Source organism: Eublepharis macularius, chromosome 8 (genome assembly GCF_028583425.1).
Source record: "Eublepharis macularius isolate TG4126 chromosome 8, MPM_Emac_v1.0, whole genome shotgun sequence".
NCBI lineage: Eukaryota > Metazoa > Chordata > Lepidosauria > Squamata > Eublepharidae > Eublepharis > Eublepharis macularius.
Window position 1 is genome coordinate 14,143,795 of NC_072797.1, and position 18,761 is coordinate 14,162,555.

Genomic DNA, 18,761 nt, shown 5'->3' on the forward strand with positions numbered 1-18,761 from the left:
GGGGGCAAATTTCTTAAACTCCCTTCTTAGTGGGTGTTTATATCATGAAAGGAATGTTCTCCCCAAATTTCATGTTTCTAGTTCCAGGGATTTGGGCTGGGTGTTGATGAGTCAGTCAAGACACTTCTCTCTCTCTCTCTCTCTCCCCCCCCCCCCTTATTTTATACACATTTATACACATTCTCCATGGCTGGATAGCAAACTTCATGCTGCCATGTAATAGGGAATTTTAAAACCTCTACAGAAAATCCCAAACTGACAATTCAGTGCAATCATTCATGTCAGTGATGATTAAATTCTCACACAGGCAAATTAGAACAGCACAGTATAGCTACACTCCTTAGGCAAAACTCAAAAGGGAATTTCAGAAATCCCCGAAATTCAATTTTAACAAATGTTATGAAGGTTATATACTTCCCTACTCACAAAAGCTTGTAAACTCAGATTTCAGGAATCCCACACTTTGGAAATCTAATCTGGCATTTCAGATATTAGCAACAAAATTAGTGGCAAAGAGAACAGGCCCAGATTTTGCCAATGATCTCAAAAAAACCTGCATCTGAATGAACTGCCTTTCAAAAATCTTCCAAGTCAACAGTGTGAAGAACACCAAAGTCAGGATGCTTAAATCTGTGGCCACAGCTTGTGAGCATCAGATGCCCAGGTGTTGGGATCCATACCTGGAGCATGTAAACTGGTGACACAGGGTTACTCGACATGTTACTTTTTTAATGAGTTCTCCACAGAGCCAACCCGTACTCCATGCAGACACATCAGCTCTGGGCAATGGCTTTTATATATGTATAAAAAAGCGAGTGCAAATGGACTCAGAAAATTGCCACCAGTGAGGGGTGGGGGAGAGCTCTTGCCTTTCCCCCAATGTTTTTTTCCTGTGCAAAAACAGTGCGGAGGGGAGATATTTCCACATTTCTGGGGATTCCCCGCCCCACACTGTTCTTGTATGAGGAAAAAAATTGGGGGAAAGGCATCAGCTCTCCTTCCCTGGCAACAGCTTTCCAACCCCATTTGTACTCTCCTTTTTTTAAACAGAAGCCATTCCCCAGAGCTGACGTGTGACTGTGCGGCGCAGGGGTTGGTTCCGTGGGGAACTCGTAAAAGAAGTAACGTGTAGAATGACCCACAGTGAAACAACCTGGTAGTTTCCCACAACCACACAAAGCCTAGGCTGAGTGCAGCATATCTGGAGACTTTGCGGTAGGTAGTGGCATGAAATTGGTTGTATGCAATCACTTGATTAGAGGATTCTGGGCTATGGTGCCAGTTCTCTGCCTTGAACTGACCGCAGCTCCTTTCTCTAGTGATGCAGGGAGAAGAGCATCACTGCTTGACCCATATGGCACCGGGTTTAAGCACTGTAAGACCTGACACTTAGCTCCTGCTTAATGCACTTGTTTGATAGCTACACTTTAAACAATCTCAGTATACAACCCGGGGAAAAAAGATTTCAAGACGTCACAAGACAATTTTTAAGAAATTTTAAATAGTGCCAAGTGCCAAGACAATTAATATAATGAATACAATATCATGAAATTCAACTGGTAGAGACAAAGTTCATACGGTAAAGAGTCCAACTGGTGAAGACCACACCGTTAATAACTTTCTCTTTCTTTTTCTTTCATTAATAGATTAAATGGCAAAGACCATCAGATTATCTAGAAGAACTAGAGCTGAAGTTCCTTCAAACATGCAGCCAGAGCTGAAGTTTCTTCAAAATACAGCTTCAGCTTCTAGATAATCTGATGATCTTTGCCATTTAATCTATTAATGAAAGAAAAAGAAAGAGAAAGATATTAATGGTGTGGTCTTCACCAGTTGGACTCTTTACCGTATGGACTTTGTCTCTACCAGTTGAATTTCATGATATTGTATTAATTATATTAATTGTCTTTGTACTTTGCACTATTTAAAATTTCTTAAAAATTGTCTTGTGACTTCTTGAAATCTCTCCCCCCCCCCCCGGGTTGTATACTGATAATACACTTGTTTGGCAGTATTTTACTTTTCAGTTTGTTCTCTCACCCTCGGCACATTCTATCCCCAGGGACCTTTCCAGGACAGTGATGTGCAAGGTAATCGTGGACCTGTGTGCAAAAAAAACCCTCAACCACTTCAAATTTAAGGAATTCATGGGACCCAGAGGGTCAATAAGGCCTTTTCGCTCCCTCTGATTATATATCTGCCCTTTACAGCAAACTGTTCCACTTAAATAATTTCATGAGATGAAGCCCAGAAACTTTACTAGTTGGTAGCCACTGTGCAATATGGAATTTGATAATTACTCTTCGAGTTCTTCTGCCTTTGCTCACCCATAAATTCAGAGCAACGAGATGCCATCTAAAGTTCAAGCCACGTGCGATAGCAGCAGATCCATCTGTTTAAATCTGGGTCTGTGCTATCCAGTGCAAACAGGGAATTTAGACTCCCACATTTAATTATAATTTGAATAATACAATTAAGATTTGTTATCTGTTACCCATCTGCCTTCCTTAACACACCTCGCTGTCCCTCTCTCAAGCTCCCCCCCCCGACAAGCTCACGACTTCTATGGCAGTCCAACTGGAAGACGGGAAGAAGAGCATGGGAGACAAGCTATGGGAGGACAGGGGGTTCTGTTCTCTTATTTGCGCATCAACAATTTTGAGCAGCAGCATCCAATACATTTTTTTTTCTTTACGGCAACATGAAGAACTGTGGCTTCTGCACCAGGCAGAAATCCTGTTTACCACAAAGCCTGCATGTGGCCGGGCAGCCATTATATATGCCAATGCTTAGAGTTGCTCCGCTCCGCTCCTGGGTATGTATTTTGAGTGTTTTGGAGGTACAAGGCTTTTGCTTATATTTATGGGGCAGGTGTTCATAGCAAACCACAGCAAACTTGACCATATATTCCGGCATAAAGGGGAGAGATCTGGTTGGCTTTGTGCCACAGCCTCACTGTGAAAAATACTAGTTATGTATCACTGTACCTCTGGTGTGAGAGACAGCAGCAAGGGGCTCTTAAGGCCTTTCTCATGTTGACAAGCCTAGGTTGTGTCCAAGTGTACACCTGGTAAGGCATCAGCACCAACCTGGTTCCATGGTGAGTGTTCTGTACGACAGACCTCTTTTCTCCCAACTTCTTGCAATACTGACTTTGATCTAAATGAGGATCCAGTTTACAACGTGCGTGCCCTGATCTGTATAACCCAGAAGAACCTGATCTTCTCAGATCTCAGAAGCTAAGCAGGGGTGGCCTAGGTTAGTAATTGGTTGGGAGACCTCCAACGGAGACCAGGGTTGCAGAGGCAGGCATTGGCAAACCACTTCTGTTAGTTTCTTTCCATGAAAACCCCACCAGGGGTCGCCATAAGTCAGCTATGACTTCAGGGCAGGATTTTATTCACTACAATTGCAGAGATTAGATTTCAGATGTCAGGTAATTATTTTTTTGAGACCTCAAAGAATTCCAAGACGTTTTATCTTTGTCTATTTGGGCTGAATTTTTAGAACTCTAGAAAACTTCATACAAAACTTGTTTTATTGATTGGGATAAGGTTCCCCCCACCCCTTCCTTGCTTTAGTTCTTGTTTTTTTTCCCTTTCATTCTTATTTCCTCCTCCCTTTTCTTTCTCCCCACTGTTCAATGCTAGGGAAGGGTTTATGGGAGGGAAGGTTTTTTGATATATATATATTTAACAAAACTTTAAATGAACTGCTCCAATAGGCCCTCTAAAATAATCTTTAATCGATGGCAGAACTGATACAGCAGCTATAGCTCTAAAAGTGAACAAATCTTGAGTGTTTTATAACATGTGCAAGAGAAATTACCTAAGTGTTGCTGTTCCCTCAAACTGCTTCTTGAAAACTATGTCTTCCTTTGCAATTCCATCAGGCCCAGTACAAATCTTGCTTTCTTTCCTATTACCTGGTTCTTGGGGTGGTCTTCATCGCTATCTAGTTTTTAACAGGGAGGGACGAGCAGTGGGAGACAGAAAATGAATAGACTCTACAACAAGGACTAGTTACCTCAAAGCCATCCTGACAGGCACACAGTTAAAGGTCTAAATCAAACATTTGGCCGGGAGGGTAGTTGCCACAGGAAAGACATATCCACCCAAAGTGACTCCATGTGCCCATTCGAAAATTTCAATACCCTCCTGGGTTTGCCGGACCGTGCAGAAACTGGTCACCTCGGCCCAAATTGCAGCCTGCAGCCCTTCCAATCCGGCTTTTAAGTGCCGAGAAGGGAGTGCTTGGGAGAATCGCTTATAATGGGCCGACATCAAAATGAACAAGAGCCAATAACTATCAGGCAGACGCTGAAATGAAATGAGACTGGGGAGGGGTTTGGGAGACTCATTAATTGCATTTAAGACAGCCGTTAAGTGACTGCCTCTGAGAAACCTAAATGAATGTGAGGCAAAGAAGCAATAATTTTTATGCTCCACTGTCAAGCGTGGTACAATGATGTTTATATTGGGGGGGGGGGAGAAATGGAAGCCCGCAGCTCTCAGAATCAAAGTAAACAGATGAGCTCAGTCTGGCCTGATGTTTTTGACAAATCATGGTTGATGATTATTAACAACCAGTATTAATTTGCATAGAACATATATTCTGGGGTCATCTTTGTTGCTTGCTTTAAGAAGAAAAACACATTAGGGGGCTAACAAGGTGATATAGTGACGCCCATCAGTTATGCCAAAGCGATGGATCCCTGTGATATGGTTCATAAGAAAGCTGAAGGAATTGGAGTGAGAAGCAGTCATAAAACAGATAGGCACACACAGATCACAAATATGCATGCATGTGGGCACCCATACATGGGTAACAAACGTTAAAACCTTGAAAGATGTCATCACATGGGGAATGCAAAGTGTTTCCCCCACCATGTTCTTCATCACTTAAGTAAATAGGTGTAAAAAGCTATCTCATGCAAAAACTGCTGATGCTACACAACTGGAGGAATAAGACACAATTTAACAGGACAGAACTATATTGATAGTTCTGAGAGCCAGTTCGGTAGAGAGCCAGTTTGGTATAGTGGTTAAGAGTGCAGGACTCTAATTTGGAGAACTGGGTTTGATTCCCCACTCCTCCGCTTGAAGCCAACTGGGTGACCTTGGGTCAGTCACAGCTCTCTCAGCCCCACCCACCTCACAGGGTATTTTGTTGTGGGGATAATAACAACATACTTTGTAAACTGCTCTGAGTGGGCATTTAGTTGTCCTGAAGGGTGGTATATAAATCAAATATTATTATGTTATTATGATATACATGGATAAGTGTCAGGTTCACCACCTGGGTAACACAAATGCAAAGCATAATGGATTAGGGACAAACTTCTGGGTAGCAGTGTGTGAGAACAAGATCTTGCAGTATGGGGAGATGGGAAGCTAAATATGAGCAGTCAGTGTGATGCAGCAGCAAAAAAGGTGAATGCAATCTTGGAGTGTATCAACAAAGGCATAACATGCAGATCACAGGATGGCATAGTCCCACTATATACTGCATTGGTCAGGCCCCATCTGGAGTATTGTGCACAGTTCTGGAAGCCTCACTTCAAAAAAGGATGTGGACAAATTGGGATGGGTACAGAGAAGAGCAACCAGGTTGATCAGGGGCCTGGAGATCAAGCCCTACAAGGAAAGACTGAGAGATCTGGAAATGTTTAGTTCGGAGAACAGGAGGTTGAGGGGAGACATGATTGCTCTCTTTAAGTATTTAAAAGGCTGTCAGTTAGGGAAGGGAATGCCCCACGCTTGACATGAGGACTGAACAACATGACATGCTGGGAGAGCTATGAATGGTTCTTCCTGGCATTTTTGGAAGGTAAAGAGCAGCTGTGGAGCAAGGGGGATTTTGATCAGGATAACAACGCAGGGGAGAAAAGTTTTAACACTTATCAGCCTATATGCAGTTTCACCAACTGAAACCGACTGTGCCTGCTACAGAAGGCTGCAGCCAGGATATTAACTGGAGAAGGTTGTAAGGACCAAATCACTCCAGTCTTAGCCCAACTACATTGGTTCCCAATCTGTTTCCAAGCATAGTTAAAGGTGCTGATGTTGACCTTTGAAACCTGTATGGATTGAGACCAACATACCTGGAGAATCGCCTACTCCCTTGAGGAAAGAGGCAGAGTATACAAGAAGAAAACAAACATGAATATTAGTCTTTGCCAGGTGTCATTTTGTAGAAAAAGAGCTGGAGGAACTCATTAGCATAACTCATTAGCACAACTCATTAGCATATGACACACCCCTTGACATCACCAGAAGTGTGTCATTAGCATAACTGATTTGCATATCCCACACACCCTGACATCACCTATCCTGGCAGTTTTGGACCCAATCCTGGCCATTCAGGGCCAAAATTGGGCTGAAAATGGCTGAAAAGGGGCCCAAAATGGTCAGGATCGGGCTCCTGCTGAGTGGGAGAGTGATCCACCATCCATCAGAGGCCCGATCCGAGCCGTTTCGGCCCAAATCCAGGCTGAAACGGGCCCAAAATGGCCGAGCGTCAGGTGGGCGGGGCCACCTGACATGTGACCTCTTTGGGGAACTGCCAGAACTGTGTTCCAGTGCGTTCCCCCTCGAAATGAGCCCTGGTCTTCGCTACTATGAAGGGAGAGGGTGGAGAATGCCCTTAAGTCACAGCTGACTTATGGTGACCCCTGTTAGGGTTTTCACGGCAAGAGACTAACAGAGGTGCAAATTACAGTCTGGAGAGCCTCTATCTGCTCTGATGAAGAGAGCTGTGGTTTTCGAAAGCTTATGCTACAATAAAGTTAATTAGTCTTAAAGGTGCTACCGGACTCTTTGCTATATCTGCTCTGCTGGGGCTTTTCCTCAGCTCCTCATAACAATTTGTTGGCGACATTGATCTGTAGGACTGCAAGCCTCAGCTAGTGAGCTGATAGCTCCTGCAATAATCATTCAACAGCCCGACAGCTGAATGTCATTCAGAGTAGCAGAGAGGGAGCGAGCGCAGCTTGGATCTCCACCTGCTTTCAAAGGCAGCAGGTTCCTGTAATTTGCTGCCACTGGAAACATAAAGGGCTGGTGCCCCATTCTCAAAAGTGGGCAGACACCTACTCTTGGTGAGGCTCTCAAGCTGAAAAACCTTCCCACTCTTGACCTTCATGAACTCTTCAGCTATTAAATGCTCAACTCAAGGCAAAAAAACTCAAAACACGGAGACCCCTTGAACACAAATGCACATAAAAACACATGGAACTGCCTTATACTGAATCAGTCCCCTTGGTCCATTAAGGTAGATGGACTTGCAGCGGCTCTCCAGGGTTTCAGGCTGCAGTCTTTCACGTTACATACATCCTGGTCCTTTCAGGTGGGTAGCTGTGTTGGTCTACAGTAGAACAGCAAGATTCTGAAGAAGGGAGCTTTGACCCTCAAAAGTTTACACTCTAGAAATGTTGCTGATCTTTAAGGTGCTACTTGATTTAAATCCTGCTCTTTAGTTGGCCATTTAACTGGAGATACTGGGGATTGAACCAGGGACTTTCTGCGTGCCAGACAGATGCTCTTCCACTGAGCCACAGCTACTTCCTTTCCAAACATCTACCTTTGTTTACAGAGAAACTCTTCTAATATTTGCCTGTCTCCTTCAAATAAAGCCTCAGGGTTTCTCTTTGTAGTCACCAATCAGAAAAGGCACTGCAAACCACAGAGGGGTATCTTTTTTGCTGTTATCTTAGCTCAGCTTTTCTGGCAGGCAATAGCAGCAAGTGCCAGAGAAGTTGCAGAACGGAGACTAAATGGGAAAAGCTCAGCAGCGGTAGTGGGACAAATCTGCACACAGGGAGAGATTTCTCCTCAAGAGCTGTGATTGTCTTATGTAATGCAGTCTGAGCCAAGGTTAACCAAGGCTACACGTTAAAAAAACACACACAGTCTCTCTCTCTCTCTCTCTCTCTCTCTCTCTCGTGTGCGCACACACACATGCATGCACACACACACACACACACACACACAGATAACAAAGCTGTCAATTTCTTCTTGGTGTTTTGGACCTTCAGCAAAATGTTCTTTTCTAACTGCAAGAGTATTGTGCGCATTATTTTTACAGGGACCCAGCTCCTTACACCACTAAGAGTTGTGGTTTCTTCAGGGTGAGGCTATGGTTGCTTGGCTAATATGGATGACTTTGCTAGTTGTTAAACATGCTCTACCATCAAGCAAATCCACAGGGCCCAACAGGCATCTCAGCTACCTGGGAATCCAATATAACCTCTTTCTTAATTGGATCAGCCCCAGCTCTGGGCGGTAACCAACGTAAGTCCCCACAGTCCAGCCTACCTGATATCCCTTTCCCAGCTTGAGCTTCAGACTACATTAGCCTTCTCCTCCTCCCGCAACAAAACTGCTCCAACTGTCCAGAAACCTGGGTGGTTAGTGGTTTGTATGCTGGACAAGGAATCATCAGTCCAGGGTTCAAATCTGTATACGGTTCACCTTACGCCTGACCTACCTTACAGGGTCACTGTGAGGATAAAAAATTAGAGAGGAAAGAACCATGTATGCTGCCCTGATGTTATTAGTGTGGAATAAAAAAATGTGGTTCATCAAAGTCCGTACTGTCTACTCAGAATGGCAGTGGCTTTCCAGGGTCTCAAGCAGAGGTCTTCCACATCAACTACTGCCTGGTTTTTTTAAACTGGAAATGCTGGGGATTGAACCTAGGACTTTCTGCATGCCAAGCAGATTCTCTACCACTGAGCCACATCCCCTCTGCAAGATCTGATTTCAGTGGCTTAGAGACCAACAAGATTTTCAGGGTATGAGCTTTCAAGAGTCATGTATACCATGTATCTGAAGAAGGGAACTTTGACTCTTGAAAACTCATACCCTGAGAAAATCTTGTTAGTCTCTAAGGTGCCTCTGGAATCAAATCCTGCTGTTCTAACACAGACCAATAAGGCTACCCACCTGACTCCCCTCCCTGAGATAGATATAGATATAGACCCATAGCTACAGCAGCATACAGGGGATCTGTTCAAAACAAGAGCAGTTCTTGTACAAAATATACACCGCTAGCTTGATACCTGTGCTTCACTATGGTATTTAACTACTTTAAATCCAGTTACTTCCTTTCTTCAACTGTCTGCAGTTTCCTTGACCTGATTTTTACCTCAGAACACAGAGTTCCACAGCTGACCAATCAGAGAGAGGTGGGTGCAAACAGGCAGGAGCCTGCCAGCCACACAGGAAAGCCAGGCCCCACAGAGAGATTGACAACCCTATTGAACTTTAAGGGGAAGACTGAGAGGTGCATTTTATCTCAGGACACATTCAATGACTCCCAACAGCAACTGCATACTGTTTAGAAAGTAGGAGCAAGGACCAGTCAGGCCTCATAAGCAAATGACTTCTGTGTTCCAGCTGTTGGGGAGGGAGGGGATGAGGTGTGGAATGTAGTGAGTCCCAATCAGCCTGCATATGCAAATGACCTTGAAAGACTGGCCCAATCAGGGAAGAGTGGCCAAGCTGGCAGTGGGTGGGGGTGCAAGCAGGCAGTAGCCTGCCAGCCACACAGGGAAGATGTACCCCTTTGGCAAAACACATTTGACCCCTTTTTACCCTCTTAGGGGGGAAAATTTCTTAAGATCCCTTCTTAGTGGGTGTTTACATCACGAAAGGAATGTTCTCCCCAAATTTCACGTTTCTAGGTCCGAGGGTTTGGGCTGGGCGTTGAGGAGTCAGTCAGGACACTTGTCTTTACACAGACAGATGATTAAGCCAATGCCCTGTTGTCTAGTCTGGTACTCTGCACACTAGCAAGCCGGTAAACAATTTGATGGAGAGCAAAGATAACTTTCCTGGGGAAACTCTGCACACATGCTGAGGAGCAAACTAGTCCATGGACCAGCCTTTTTAAAGAAAAGCCCTGTGAAAAAATTACGTATTAGCTTTGCAGATAAGTATCCTGAACACGCAGTTCCCAATGAGAACTCTATGGAAGGTCTCCTACATCCTCCTTCAGGTGCCATGCTCCGGGCTCCCCACAAGGAACAGTCCTGCTGGCCATCCCATTAACGAACAGGTATTCACCTTACAGTTACTGGTTTTTACCCCGTTGCAGCTGCCCTTCCATCTCCCTCTCAGGGCCAAATCAGAGTGGGAATTCCAAGGCAGTTATGTTACCTCCATTCCCTCCCAAGACCAAGGCACCCTCTTGCATTACAGTGACATGACTAGCTTAGCTCATGGCATCTTTAGCAGCAGTGCAGGAAGGAGTCTAGACTAGAATACTGAACCTAGACAAAGGGCAGCAGGTGATCAAAGAGGCACAGTCCATCAGTAAGGGCAGGGATACCGGAGACTTCACTTGTACCAGTTTTTGCATTTTTACAGACTTCTTACATGCCTGGGAGGGCTAGAGGCTTTTCAGAAAAGCTGGATTCAGGGTCTGAAACTGGGAGACCACAGAACGCTCTGATATAGCATCACAGAATCATAGGGTTGGAAGGGACCTCTAGGTTCATCTAGTCCAACCCCCTGCACAATGTAGGAAATTCACAAATACCCCCCAACTGCCCTGGTGACCCCTGCTCCATTGCCCAGAAGATGGCGAAACACCTCCAGGATCCCTAGCCAAACCAGTCTGTGGAAAACTGCCACCCGACCCCAAGGTGACGATCGGTACCACCCTGGGCATGTAAGAAGAGCCACGAAAACCAAGCACTGATGCAACCCCTTCTGCCCTTCCTCTCACAATCTGCCCAGGCTCACAGAATCAGCACTGCTGTCATATGGCCATCTTGCCTCTGCTTAAAGACTTCCAAAGAAGGAGAGCTCACCACATTCAATGTATGCATGCATGTATGTGTAATCCACCTTTTTCACTGAGATCCAAGATGGATTACATTGTATATTCACTTGCACTGTGTATGTAAGTACAATAATGAACAGCAATTCGGACATTCAGTGAAAGAGACACAATAGGGTATGGAAGCAGAAAGGTTTTTTGTGGGAGAAGCATAAAGCCAAGCACAGAAATGAAATCTTTCTGAAGCAAAGCACAACTAATTTACATAGCAACACGGAAATCCCCTAGTAGGCACATGTCTACACCAGCAGACTACAGCCAGCAGTGCCCAACAGAATAGCATATAGTCTAGGAGTGCAATTTGGGTTTGGTATTCAGTAAAAACAAAAAAATTCAAAAATAAAGTTTTTTAAAAACCACCCCAATTTTACCTGATTTGATTTACTGATTTTTTCCCCCCTATGAACACATCTAATATACTTTATGGTTAAACCTAGCCTGCTTTGCTATCTCCTCAGATCTCCTGATCACAGAACGAAAAAGTATTCTGTAGATAGAGAGTCCCCCCTCCCCGCACAAGAACAGCATATACAACCCAGAGCAGTTGTAACAGAGGTCAAGATATTCGTAACAGAGTAAGGGGATTTACCTGTTCATCTATCTTCCTCTGCAACTGAACGACCTTGTTCTCCATGCCGACGTTGAGCCTCTTCAAATGCTCTGCTGACCGGGCCTCGATCTTCAGGGCCTTCAGCTCCTGCCTGGCCTTCATGCGCCTGAAGTAGCACTGGACAACCACAGCGGCGCATCTGAACCTGAGGAAATGCTTCCGAGCCATCCAGGCCCGGGCATGCTTCTGGATGACGATGGCTTTGTGCTCGGCAAGCAACTAGAGAAGACAAACAAACGTATGGGGTGAAATAACCCTTTGGGGAACAACCCAAAGTAGTAACAGCAGTGTGGAAATTAATCTCTATCGGTACATGAACAGCAATGACTATTTTAATAAGAGCTGTACTGGGTGGTTGGTGTGTTAAGTTTCACTCCACAGTATTGGACTCAGAGACCGTAAGACCTGCCTTCTTGGATCAGGAGACCAAAGGTCCACCTAGACCAGCCATTCCTAAGGTCCCTTGATAACTCACAAGCACGGAAGGTGTATCTGATTCAAGAAGGTGGACTGCATAATTACATTTAAGTGCAAACTCTGCAACTATGTAGGTAAGGTGCCATCAATTCATAGCTAAAGTATTGCAACCCTGTAGGGTTTTTAAGATAAGAGATGAACAAAGGTAGTTCACCATTGCCCACCTGTGCATAGCGACCCTGGACTTCCTTGGTGGTCTTCCATCCATGTACTAACCTGGGCCGACCCTGTTTATTGGCCATTATTGGCTAACTATGAACTAGGGCAAGTACATAAAAGTTGCCATGCTGAATCTGACTAATGGTTATCTACTCCAGCATCCAGTTTTCAACAGCGGTCAGTTAGATGCCACAAGTGAGGGTAATGGCCCTCACTTGCTGAGCTTTTGACAAATCGGGCATTCTGTCTTTGTACTCCGAGGTCCCAACACAGATGAAGATGGTAAAAGGGGAACAAAATAGAGGGGTTGAGTAACAACCTAAAAATACATATACATATACATATACATATATATATACACATACACATACACACACACACATATACATATACATATACATACACACACACATATATATACACACACACATATATATACACATATACACACACACACACACACACACACACACACACACACACACACACACACATATATATATATACATATATACTAGAAAGTATTTATTATAGATGTGCACCAATGCAGATTGCACTGTACCATCATCTGTATTTTGAGATGTTTTAGCAAGTTTTAGTGTATATATATGTAGCCTGTCATTCAGGCCTTATGTTTTAAACTTGTTTCTAATCTGCATTGGTGCACATCTATAATAAATACTTTCTAATATATATATGTATTTTTAGGTTGTTACTCAACCCCTCTATTTTGTTCCCCTGCTTGTTTGGGTTGAGTTTGTGGGGATTCCCCCCCCCCCCTCTTTTTTCATCCTTGAAGATGGTAAAAGAACAATGCTTCAATTTCCTTAATGTTCCATGATGCCTCCCAGAGTGTGTGTGTCAGGGGGTCAACCTTGTGACCAAGCAAATGCATCTTCACACAAGACATAATTAACCCTCCGAATTTGGCACCAAATCGGGTATCGGGAAAAAATCATTAAACTCAAGTTGCTTTAAAAACCATTGCACAAACTTTCAGACGATAGGTCTGTCTACTGGAAGGCCCCGATATCTAAATGGAACCTCTACCTACGTTTATGCATAGCAAGTTCTTGGAGTAAGGAACACAGAAGAACTATCAACTTCATATGTAACTTGAGAACACTCAGAGTAGACAAATCTGGGTCTGGACCTGCGAGGCATTTCATATACTAAAACTGAGAGTTTGTAGCAGAACCGTTTCTCACTTGACATATCCAAGTAGAAAATCTTGCGGAACCTGTGAATGGTACACGAGTATTTAAAATTGCAAATATTCTCTCACTGAACAAATGCCAAAGTTTGGGTAGAAGAGATGGTGGTTTTGAACAGGTCGGGAAATGACTGTCAGTTAGAGGGATGGTTGTTGGGGGACAGTGTCCCATGAGAAAAATAAAAAAAACAAATAACTCCTTGTCTACTTAATAGGAAGTTCTTATCATAGAGTTCTGGTGATAGCAAGGACTTCTGGTTTTAGCATAGAGCATTTCCTACATCTACCCTTTGTTATTTCTGGGTAGCTCTGGGAATTGCCAGAACTCTATGGTAAGAACTTCCTGTAAGTAGACATAGCCTTATTTTTCTTTTTGATTTTTCTCCCGTTGCCTCTTCCAGCAGTGGCAAGCAACAAGGCCACACTGGGGGCTTGGCAGCCTTACTGTTGATTCATACACCATTGTTCTCTGCAAGACTGTGTTCTCAGCAAACGGGCCACCTAACTTGCTCACCATGAATGGAACCTGCCATTTTGCATGGTGAAAGTCAACCCCATGTTGAAATGGCTTGCAGACACAAGATGACAGACTCTGCTCCGGGCGAATGAGTCTGGTGATCCATTTACCATACTTAGAGAGTAGCCATTGTAGGCACAAGAGGAAAAAGAAGGTCTCCCAAAAGGAGGAACGTTCATGAGCATGAACTGACGTAAGCAGGCAGCTGCATTGCCACGCAGGACTCAGATAAGCACTGTTCCTTCAGGTAAATTCCTGATATCAAATGACATTTTCAGATTTCTGTTTTGCCTTGAGGCACTTCTCTGTATGAACAGCTTCATTAAGCTCGTACTCCAAGGGGCGGCAGAACAATCGCTTCTGCACGTACGGCCTGAACGTAAGAAAATAGTGGCCGTTAACGCTTTTGGAATCTGAAAATGCACAAGTCTCCACTTCAAAAAAGGAACAACGTAAGGAGTGGGTAAAAAACTTGGTGCAAGGGGCAACCCAGCACTCCGTCTTTTGGTACAAAGCTCTGTACATGACAAGTCTAGGTTCACACTGTAGGAGAAGAAGAGGAGGCCATTCTTAGAAGGCTACATTGGCTCTGAGCCAAGGAGAAAGTACAAAGACAAGCAGTAGCCATGATTTTGATAAGCCAGGTCAGGAGCTTCTTTCACTTCTCAAAGCAAAGATGTTTCCCAGACCAAAGGTATTTTTTTTCAAAATAACACACACACACCTTTTGAAAGTTCCTTCGGACAAACATTCCTCGAGTGAAAGCCTGGATCGTGATGGCGGCTCCACGGATCATCTGGTAGGCTCGGCGAATCCTCAACATTCGATATTGTTTCTGGAAAATAATGGCTGCTTTTGTCTTCCTCAGACGATCTGCCATTCTGTTAAAACCAAAACAAGGAAGGGCGCCCCGTGTAGTAACAGAATGTCAATAGTAAACCTACAGCGGATTGGTCTCAGGACCAACGATATTACAAATGTACCACTCAGCACCAACAGTTTTAACAATTTATACAGGTTTGTAGTATATTAAAGTGCCAAGTGCTAAAGAATATAATCAATACAAACAAGGCGGATGTCCAGCAGATGAGAAAGTCTAAAGTATAAGTAATTATTCCTTCTTGCTACTCCCGGTGCAGACTCCATCCAAAGTACTGGACACCTGTTCACTGACGGGAGAACGTAGTGAAGCTGCTGGACTTGCCACGAGAAGTCGCCACCCGACGCTCAACAAGGCAGCTTAACTCCTGTTTCGGGTCTTTATCAAGAGCGTCAACAGACAGCAAACATACGAAACCGCAATTCACTTCCCTCCTCTCAATCCAAGTGGAAATCGGAAACAGGTGAGAAACAGCAAGGAAATCAGTGCTCAAGAAGCAGCCCCAACGAAAACCAAGAAAGCAACTTGTACTACTTTGGAGTATTGACGGCACCTTTCCAAACCTGCTTTGTCACCCTCCTGTAAAAAGTCAATTAATTTATTACACCGCTTAGAACCTCCAAGATGTTTTACAAGTCTCGTGGTATACTCCTGACGCTGGTCACAAGCATCCCTATTGTACAGAGGGGGAACAGAAGAACAGACAGCCTTCTGTAAACCGCCTTGAGTCCTGCCCCGGCTCTATGACCTGAACTAAGCTCTTTCATTTCCACCGGTCTTAATTTTTAAAATGCAATGTTACAAAGTAGGACTGGTAGGGTGAAGAAAATGCTTCCCTCACAGGGTTGTTGTGAAGATAAAACAGAGGAAAGGAGAATGTTCTGGGTCCTCATTGGGGAGAAAAGCAGGATAACAACAAAGTAAATAAAATAAATTAAATAAACTGAGAGCAGAACCACAAGTGACAAAAGGTACAGATTGGACACTGGTCAGCTTCCCTCAAGTTTTGATGGGAAATGTAGGCATCCTAGTCTTGCAGCTTGGCTCTCTGACTGCTGTCCAATGGACTTTTCAACTGTCACTTGTCCAACTTTCCGCCAAGCTGCCTACATTTCCCATCAAAACTTGAGGGAAGCTGACAAGTGTCCAACCTGTGCCTTTTGTCACTTGTGGTTCTGCTCTGAGACACTGAACCTCTCAGGGAACTTTCAGAACTCAACTGCTGCACCTCGGAGGTGGGGGGGGGACGACATTTAATCCTTTTTCTAAGCAAATAAGCACATAGATTTTTTTTCCGTTTCTCTCCATGTTCTGCTCTTAAATTTTGGAACTCTGAAGACCTCCTCATCAAGGTTAGCTGTTCCAGTCCCCCAGCACCGAAAGCAAGTGCTGCACAGTACGGCTATGGCCTACAGGATATCTAGCGCAACAGCGGCAAATTGATTTGACATTTAAAGCAACGTCCATTGGTTTGGCGACGTCTGGAAGCATGACTCCAAGCAATTCCTAAATAGCAGTTAATTTGGGATGTAGATGCTACTCTCACATTCCTCCTCAATTGAGAGCCTTTACCCGGGGAATTTACACTCATCTCGTTACTCTCTCTCAAGAAATATTTATAAAACTGCAAGCGTTTAAAGACAGTTACACTTGCTTCACCGGATTTTATGATTTGTTCTTTGCTTGGGGCATTCGGGGTAAAAAAATATTGTGAAAGCGGAAGTGACTGATCCAATTTCCTATGAAGTCGAATCCTGCAGGGCTCCCCATTTTCCTCGTAACAATGGAAACAGGAGTCTTTCACAAAAAGGAAGAGGGGAGGTGCCAGCTTGAGAACCGACCAGATTGACACAGAATACTGGGCAAACTTTTGAGCTCACTGCTGTAGTACAGTGGTTAAGTGGTTGGGTTGCAAGTCAGTAGGGTTGCCAGGAGATTTGGGAGGTGGAGCCTGGAGACGGCGAAGTTTGGGGAGGGAAGAACCTCAGAACGGTATAATCAGGGCTGGCTCCACTATTGAGGCGGTGAGGCAGGTGCAGCGGGCTGGAGGGAGTGCCGGGGCAGAGGCACGCGCCACGGAGCTGGCGTGGCTGGCCCACAGCTGCTGCAGCCGGCCAGCCCCACGCCACCATTGCCGCATGCCCCTGGCCAGGCGCAGCAGCCGCGGGCCAGGCACGGCAGGCGGCCGGGGCGCCTCCGCGCGCCGCCCCAGCCACCTGCCGGCCAATGGGCCCGGCTTTGCTGCATGATGATGTCATCATGTGGTGACATCACACAGTCCGGCGCATGCACAGGGGGTGGCCGCGGGCACCAGAAACCCTGGCACCGGCGGTGGGTGTAATGTCATAGTGTCCACTCTCCACAGCAGCCATTTTCTCCAGGGGAACTGATCTTTGTTGCCTGAAGATCAGTTGTCATTCTGGAAGATCTCCAGCCACCACCTGGAGACTGGCAACTCTACGAGTCAGCACTCTGCTGGTTCAAATCCCACTACTGCTGTGAGCTCAGTAAGCCCTCCTCTCAGCCCCAGCTCCCCAGCTGTATTATGGGGATAATAACAACACTGTTCACTGCTCTGAGCTGGAAGAACAGTATATAAGTGCAGTTATTATTGTTTTTGATTTGGTGTGGGCCAGTATGGCTATAAACATATTCTCAATCACACGGGCATTAAACTTATTTACTATATTTATAACCCACCTTTCTCATTGAGATTCATGGTGCATTATACAGTGTAAGGTGATACAATCAACAAGATTACCTCTGAGGTAAATACTTCTTCAGTTATGTTCCACTCCCCCACCCCATCAGAAATGTCTTTGGAACTACCAGAGGCCTGTAGAAATATGCCAGTTCAGGCCCTCCAGATACTAACCCATAACCCATTTCTTGCTATTTTAAAGATTCTTCCTCAAATTAAGAACAAAAGGCTTTTCCTTGCTTCCTTTTCCACATTCTCCTGGACATAGGGGAATCCTATGCGGAGAAAATTAAGAGGGTGCAGAAGAGAGTGACGAGGACGATCAGGGGTCTGGAGACTGAGCCCTATGAGGAAAGGCTGAGGGCCTTGGGAATGTTTAGTTTGGAGAAGAGGAGATTGAGGGGGGACATGATTGCTCTCTTTAAATATTTGAAAGGCTGTCATTTGGAGGAGGGCAAGGAGCTGTTCCAGTTGGCAGCAGAGGGTAGGACCCAAAGCAGCGGGCTTAAATTACATGCAGAAATGTACTGGTGGATATTAGGAAAAACTTTTTCACAGTCAGAGTAGTTTAAAGATGGAATCAGGTGCCTAGGGAGGTGGTGAGCTCCCTTTCAGTGGCAGTTTTCAAAAAGTGGCTGGATGAATATTGTCAGGGATGTTTTAGGCTCATCTTGCATTGGGCAGGGGGCTGGACTAGAAGGTCTGTATGGCCCCTTCCAACTCTGTGATTCTGTGATTCTATGATCCTGGGGAATTTCACCTCCTGCAGAAATTCAAATCCTGCACCTTTCTCTTTGTACCTTAGCATTCATGGGCCAAGTAAGGTTTTTTATGGGGATGCAGAAGCCCCATCACAACTCCAAATTCACAGTAAGAAGAAAAATTTTGTACAGTCATCAGTGACAAAACCCAAAATGGTCTAACAGCTATAGAGAAAAAGAAATAAAAGGAGCAATAAACACAGTCCTCTCTCCCAAGCCCTAAACCTTACCCTTCTACAATACTAAATTAAGAGGCAGGTAACATAGACTTACAGCGCCATCCTAAGAACACTTGCCAAAGGAAAATAACAACAACAACAACAACAACAACATTCGATTTATATACCGCCCTTCAAGATGACTTAACACCCACTCAGAGTGGTTTACAAAGTATGTCATTATTATCCCCACAACAAAATACCCTGTGAGGTGGGTGGGGCTGAGAGAGCTCCAAGAAGCTGTGACTGACCCAAGGTCACCCAGCTAGCTACAAGTGGAGGAGCGGGGAATCAAACCCGGTTCTCCAGATTAGAGTCCTGCTGCTCTTAACCACTACACCAAACTGGAATCAAGTTTTAGAACAGATTATTAAAAGCAA

General features: G+C 44.7%; 1 protein-coding gene across 2 annotated transcripts in view; it reads right to left on the bottom strand.

Annotated features, from left to right (window-relative positions):
• The window catches only part of MYO5B (myosin VB), a 374,307-nt gene that overhangs the window by 79,523 nt on the left and 276,023 nt on the right, over positions 1 to 18,761 (bottom strand). For both annotated transcript variants that reach the window (XM_054986803.1, XM_054986802.1), the window contains exons 20-21: positions 14,546 to 14,702; positions 11,435 to 11,674 (exon numbers count right to left, since the gene is read on the bottom strand). In XM_054986803.1, the coding sequence (XP_054842778.1) occupies positions 11,435 to 11,674; positions 14,546 to 14,702 (397 nt within the window). The remainder of the gene's footprint in view (positions 1 to 11,434; positions 11,675 to 14,545; positions 14,703 to 18,761) is intronic.